General features: G+C 49.7%; 2 protein-coding genes across 2 annotated transcripts in view; both read left to right on the top strand.

The window, feature by feature from the left end:
- Nucleotides 1-2,106, top strand: part of SLC31A1 (solute carrier family 31 (copper transporter), member 1) — a 5,624-nt gene extending 3,518 nt beyond the window's left edge. Inside the window, exons 2-4 of the mRNA XM_009994304.1 lie at nt 380-452; nt 840-1,008; nt 1,631-2,106. Of these exons, the coding sequence (XP_009992606.1) occupies nt 380-452; nt 840-1,008; nt 1,631-1,832 (444 nt within the window). The 3' untranslated portion in view covers nt 1,833-2,106. The remainder of the gene's footprint in view (nt 1-379; nt 453-839; nt 1,009-1,630) is intronic.
- A 4,602-nt stretch (nt 2,107-6,708) lies between these two features.
- PRPF4 (pre-mRNA processing factor 4) overlaps nt 6,709-6,945 on the top strand; it is a 13,902-nt gene continuing 13,665 nt past the window's right edge. The window contains exon 1 of the mRNA XM_009994334.1: nt 6,709-6,785. Coding sequence (XP_009992636.1) covers nt 6,709-6,785 — 77 coding nt within the window. The remainder of the gene's footprint in view (nt 6,786-6,945) is intronic.

Below are 6,945 nucleotides of genomic sequence, written 5' to 3'. Positions count from 1 at the left end.
TGCCCCATCCCTGGCAGTGTTGAAGGGCAGGTTGGATGGGGCTTGGAGCAACCTGGTCTGGTGGGAGGTGTCCCTGCCCATGCAGAGGGGTTGGAACAATATGATCTATAAGGTCCCTTCCAACCCAAACCAGTCTGGGATTCTATGATTTTGGCCAGGGGCACTGCTTAAAAGAACTGCTCACTAGAATTGGAGCCTGGAGCATCTTTAGCTTGCGTATGTTACACTAGATTTACTGAATTGATTCTTTGAGTCTATCTTGTGAACAACTGAAATGATCTAAGTTCTTGTCAACACACAAATCTTGCTAAATCTTGTTGTGAGCTCCAGCTCAGGATGAGCTATTCAGGCTCATCTTGGTGTTCTTTGTTTTGGGCAGGCAATGACTTTCCACTTCAGCTATGAGAATGTGCCATTGCTGTTTTCTGGACTTATAATCAATACTCCTGGAGGTTAGTAAAACTGTCTTGTCCAGTCCAAACAAAAGTTTGCAATTGATCAATGTTTCAGGAATTATCTTGCTATTTATGCCAAGAACATGCAGGCACACTGCCTTGAGTCTGGTTTAAATGGCATCTGTGGGGTGAAAGAAAAAGGGAGATGTTGGTGGAGTTTGAGAATTTGACCAATCTTGCTAGCAAAAGTGACTGCTGGTTTCACTTCATGGGCAAAATTCCACTTTGTATATGGATTAAAGTCACATTTACCATCTGTCCCTGCGTGCACACAGTGCCCAGCCACAGCCTGTGCAGTTGTTGAACCACAGTGTCTCTTCTGAAGTGTTTCAAAGCAAACGGCTTTTGTTGCACAGATACAACCATGTTTCCTCTTTTTGTCAGAAATGGCTGGTGCTTTTGTGGCTGTCTTCTTCCTGGCCATGTTTTATGAAGGCCTTAAGATTGCCCGAGAGTGTTTGCTCCGTAAATCCCAAGTCAGCATTCGCTACAACTCCATGCCAGTGCCAGGGCCCAACGGCACCATCCTGATGGAGACACACAAAACTGTTGGGTAAGAATTCCACTTCATTCTAAGACACATTTCTTCAGCAGCTGGCAGAGGTGAAAACTGGGACAGAGAACACTTTATGCAGCCAGCATTACTCTCAGCAAAGTGTATTGATTCCAGACTGGGACTCTGTGCTGGAGTCACTTGGCCACCCTTTAGGATGGGGGACAAAAGCAGGAAGGCAGCAAGAAGTTAGCTAAGCTTGGTTTTGTTCCAGAGTAGTAATAAACACATTTAGGGAGCTCCCCAGAACAGAATTTGGGTTTTATAGCCAGTGACCCTGGCAGAAGATACTTAGGATGCTTCTGCAGACAGGCAGCCAAAGCCTCTACTCAGAAAAGCTGTTCTGCTTCTTGGGTGTGTGGGTCAAACAAGCTTGTAAAAGTCTGTTTCTCAGCTAAAAGTTTTGTCCTCCCAGCAAGTAGCTTGCTTCCTTTGCTATCAGTCAGCTCTTTGGGGATGAACAGTGACTGGTGCATGCAGAAGTCCATGTCCAGCCTGCTTCTCTGCCATTTCATGCCCACCTGGGCATCCTGGCAGCCTCAGAGCTGAGTTTCCTCTCCAGGTTTGCGTGTTTTCCCGTGTCTCAGGGGTGCTGATTGTCCTCTGGGTTTTGTGTTCTCAGACAGCAGATGCTGAGCTTCCCCCACCTCCTGCAGACTGTGCTGCACATCATCCAAGTGGTGGTCAGTTACTTCCTCATGCTGATCTTCATGACCTACAACGGGTACCTCTGCATAGCTGTGGCAGCCGGGGCAGGGACGGGCTATTTCTTCTTCAGCTGGAAAAAGGCGGTTGTTGTGGACATCACAGAGCACTGCCACTAACCCTGGCTGGGCAAGCAGCCTCTCCACCCCACTGCTCTCTTGAAGTGCAGCCATCACGAGGACTGGATCCACTGTTAAGCTGAAAGAGAAAAAATAACCCAAGAAAATCAACGGGAGTTCACCACGAGTTCCTAGCTGGGGTGCAGGGATGCGCGGAGCTGGGGTTGCTGCTCCCCCTTGCTGCGGGCTGGCAGCAGGGCTGGCTCTTGAGGGCCCCCTGGGAGCCATTCTTGGCTAGGATTTGCTTTATTCTTAGATTATGCTGTGATTGAAATTAGTTGGCTGACAGAAATGTAGAAATTATTCTTTTAAAGGAAAAAAAAAATAATTTTTAAATTGTACATGCTCATCTGCGAGGGTTCCATGAACAGTAGCTAAAGATCAGAGTTGCCAATGGAGACTGTATGTGTGAGAATGGCTATTTTAATTTTACTGGTTTTTTGTGTTTTTTTTCAATATGTACATAGTGCCAGGGGAGGAGATCCCCCTGACATTGTGGCTTTTGGGGCCAACGATGCCTTCTGTTGCAGAAGGACTGAGCCTCTGAGGAAGACTTGGTGCTGCACATCAGACACGCTCAGGAGTCCTGGCAAGGGAGTACTTCAGCATAAGTGTGTGACCTATCTGCTTCAGGGGGTCTGGATAAGTCTGTCCTCTGAGCCCCTCAGAGCATGATCAGTGTTGTTAATCATCTGAGTACCCAGCTTCATGGAACAATGTTTTGATTTGGCTGCTTTCACTTCCCAATCATGGAAATACACCGAGTAGATGCAGAACAGCATATTAACAGGGCAAAAGTATGTTAAATAAACCATTGAACCTGCATTTACTTCATGTTGAATTGGACCTGGATGGATCTAGAGCTAGGTTTTGGGTTTACTAAAACTAGTTCTGTAAATGAGGCAAGAGCTAAATAATCACTTTGTGACACTAAAGTTTAAAATATCTGAAGGGGGCATTCCTTGGTTGAGGTGAAGGAATTAAAACAACTGTGTTCCTGTAAAGGAGAGATCTGGGGAAGAGAAGAAAGATAAGACTACAGCAGCCTTCAGTCTCAAGTGAAGTTTGGGAGCTGATGGGCTTGAGATTATATTCCTGTATTCCTGTAAGTATTCCTGACCCAGATGACTCCTCTTTGTCTTTATAATTATGCTGTGACCTTGCTAGCGTGGAGTTGCAAGGGTTATCAGGGCCAGTGGTGGGCAAGTGTTGTAGGGCAGTAAAGAACTTCCCCTTCAGTTCTGAGCTCTGCACATTTCACAGGCAAGACAGGCTGTGACAGGCAGGAACAGCTTCCTGCCTGCCTGGTGCCCAGGGCATGCTCTGGTTTTCTAGAGAGCAGCTTTGGTTTAGCACTTCCTTGCTAAACCACTTCTTGTCATAGGGAATATTGTGCAGAGTTAAGAGGCAAAGCTGGAGTCTTTGTTCTGCCCAGGATGCCCAGTTTATGCCAGTAATTGGTTGAAGGGGAAGATGGTGGAATTTTCAGAAGGGCGCTGAAAAGCAGGCACCACCTTCAGAGTGGGACTGATTTCAGGGAATCCTTTTGAGATGAAAGTAGCAGGGCACATGCAGTAGCAGTGTTTTCTCCAAGGGTACTACTCCCACAAACCCTTTTGGAAAGGCAGTGGGAAATCTGTTATTGCCACAGCCAGGATCTGGAATTGCACCTCTGAAATCAACCATCTTGATGTTAAGTGTTTATTTGGACATCTTGTTCTCTTTGGGCAGTGCAAATACAGAATAAAAGGAGAGGACTTAAAAGCAGGCTCAGGCTTCCAGAGAGCTCCTTTCTCTAGCAAATTTGCATGTGATGAAAGAGGCAAAGTTATTCTCATGGAACAATTCCAGCCACCTCCTGATGAGAGATAGGAGAAGCTCTTCCCCAGTCTGGATCTTTGAAGGAAGTTGTGTCTGTCACAGGTTGCAGAAGGATGCACTGATGCCCTCTCTGCATCTCTCATGAAGGTAACCACCTTCTGTGCCCTCAAGCAATCATGTCTCTCTGTGAGAGCAGAAACCAGACCCTTCCAACCCCTGTGTGAGAGCTGTGAGGAAGTCACAGTGCTTGTCAGAGAAAGCTGAAGCAGTGAAGTGCTGGAGATGGTTGTTGATGTTTTGAGAGCTTTACACTGCAGGGGCTTGATCCCTGCAGGAGTTTGGAGCAACTTTGCCCATGCTGCTGGAATCTGATTCTCCTGAAGGTGCTGTGGTTGCTGCTGTGCTCAGATGTCTGGTTACAGGGCAGAGTCATGAGTGGCTTTGCATGATGACAACAGTTTCTTCATACACCTCTTGCTGTGTCTTTCTCCAAAACAGAACCTCTGCTTGGGCTGATCTTTTTGCTGCCACCTTTGATTCAAGTGATCAGAGGTGGGTGACTTGGGGATCAGATGATAGCTGTGGCTCTTGCCACACAAATTTGGTTCTTGTGTGAGCTTTTCTGCCTCACACTATGTGTAGCCCTTGTGCCCTGGAAATTGTTTCCCCCCTGAGGATGAGAACCTCAGTCTTCAAAGGGTCTTCTCCTGCCCATGCTGACACAGAAATGGGCACCCAGCTTTCTCCAGTGTGCAGAGAGTGAAGTGGTGCTGACCTAGCAGTGGTTGGCTGGGATGCAGGAGCCTGGGCAGAAGCCTCCCAAGGTTCCCTCCAGTGCCCAGCAGCCTGTGAGGGCAACGGTTGGAGCACTGGGCAGCACTCCAGTCATAAATGGGAGCCCAGGCTGGGCTTTGGAGAGGGGTGTGTGAGGGAAGGTCTTGAAGAGCAGGTGGTTAAGGAGAGAAAGGAACCTTTCCAGTCTGTGTTTCCCTGCCAGCTCTGGCCAAGCTTTCTTTTGGTTCAATGTTGACAATCCAGAGATGTCACCTACCTCCCTGTGTCCCAGCCCGCCCTGGCCCACCAGATGCTGCCATGGTGTTGGCCCAGGTTGCTGTTTGCTGTGCCAGAGTCTGAGCAAAACCTGGCCTCACCATTCATGTCTTCTGACTGCTTGGGGTGCAGCCCCAGCCTTTCTGCTGGCTCTGTGTAAAGTTGTCCTGATAACACTAAACTCACTCTAAGTAGAGCCTGGAGGGAGGTGAAGACTCTAAAAATTACAAGACTTGAGTAAATGAAGTGTGTCTGTCACGAGACATGTAGCATGCTTGGAATGTGATGTTCTGCATCATTGTATCCTGGTGTTTGGTCTCCACACACTGTGCCTCTGGATTATCATCTTGAAGAAGTGCACAAACTATCTGGGCTGTGTCCATCAGCTGGTTTTCTCTGAGTGCCTTTTCAGTTTGTCTGGAGCCAGTCCCACCAAATCCAGCAGGATTTCTAGTTCTGTTTACAGTGGACTGTCATTTTTGGTTTTACTCTTGCTCTTTGTGGAGGTAACTTGTCTAATGTTACTGTGAATGTCAAGAATCCCCTGTATATAATTAACCAATAAAATCGATGCATTTTACTGTGGTGGATGTGAGTTCTGGAATTTCACATTTGTAAACTTTCCTTACAGAGAAGTGGAAGAACAGTTTTAGGGAGCTGCAGTAATTACTGAGCCCTGTGCAGCAGGGAAGACCTGTCTCCCTCCCAGTGTTTTACTCTGGATTGTCATCATCTGTACAAGAGAAGCAAGGGGCTGGGTTGGGTTTTCATCCCTGTGCCACCAAAGGATGCCTGGAACCTCCTGAAGGTGTCTCCCTGTCAGACTTGGAGCATTCTCTGCCTGAACAGCAGAGCAACCCCTGGGAGGTTTGTGGTGTTGGAGCAGCAGCACAGCTCTAGGCCAGACTGTTCTGTGTGTTTCCCCTGGCCTGGAATTTGATGCACCTACAACACATGAAGCATTAATTTAGCATGTCTAGTTGGGAGCGTTGCCTGAGACAGGGAAAACTACAACTGCAGGTGGCAGGACAGCCCCAGCAGGAGCAGAGATCCGGGAGTTCCCTGCGGGTGTGCTGGCCCCTGCTCTGCCTCCTTCCCCAGCTGGAGGGAGCAGCTTCTGAAACACCAAAAACTTGCATGTTTTTATACCTTGCTTCCTTCAGGCCACCTGCCTACACACCTGAGTCCTCCTTTTTGGGGCTCTGCCCTGTCTCACCTTGTGTTACGTGCCCAGGCAGCTGGTGGTGGCACCTGCTGTCAATCCTGGTGGTGTCAGGAATTGATCCACCTTTCTGCTCCTTCTGTGACACCATCTCTTCAGAAATAGTTGGTGACCTTTGGTCCAAGGAATAAACACTGCCAGCAGCCACCTGAACCCCCATCTCAGGGTGACAAACCAGTGCTCCCCAGGGCTGAACGGAACCACAACAGGTAAAGGAAAAACTGCTCAGCCAGAAGACGTGGGATGTTGTTCCCAGGCTGCTCCACCCTGTGCAGGTTTGCAGCCAGTCCCTGCTGAGGGCCCAGTCCCCATCCCAGCTGTGACACTGAGATGCTCGGGACTGGGGGGTTTCAGCAGAGCTGGGAGCTGCTCCCGGGCTGCAGGAGGGGCCCTGCCTGTCACCCAGAGCTGTGGCACCTCTGCCTGCCTTCCCAGCCCCTCCCCAGAGGGGTCACCAACGTGTGGGGCTGGAGCTTTACACGGACACGTTGCCCTGGCACCGTTTTTTGAGGCACATCACGAGACCCTCCCACAGACCCTGCTGCAGGGGCACTTCTACCCGCTGGCTGTATCGGGGTGTAGGAAACACCCCTCGGTGTTCCCACCCTGATCTGCACAGCCACCTAAAGCACCTTCTTATCATTTATTATTATTTTAATTAAAAACCCCATTTATTTAAAACAAAACACTTGGCCAAGGGGCATTCACGGGCGTGTTAACCGCACACACGGGCAAAATACCCCCCAACAAACAACACACAAACATCACAAAGAGGAGGCGGGGATGGCTCGTCCCTCCCGGATGCGGGTCCCCGGTCTGGTGTCGGGTCCCTGTCCCCGGTTCCCGGTCCCTGGTTCCCGGTCCGGTTCCCGGTTCCCAGTCCGGTTCCTGGTCAGCCGGTCCCTGTCGCCGGTTCCCGGTCCCTGGTTCCCAGTCCGGTCCCTGGTTCCCGGTCCCTGCCGCCGGTCCCCGGTCCCCGGTGCCGCCGCTCGGACTCGAAGGATCCGGAGTGTGGGGCGC

The sequence above is a fragment of the Chaetura pelagica genome, unplaced genomic scaffold, assembly GCF_000747805.2.
Source record: "Chaetura pelagica isolate M959 unplaced genomic scaffold, ChaPel_1.0 scaffold132, whole genome shotgun sequence".
In the NCBI taxonomy this organism is placed as follows: domain Eukaryota; kingdom Metazoa; phylum Chordata; class Aves; order Apodiformes; family Apodidae; genus Chaetura; species Chaetura pelagica.
Note: the sequence above shows the minus strand (reverse complement) of the source record. Positions and strands in the feature narration are given on the sequence as shown.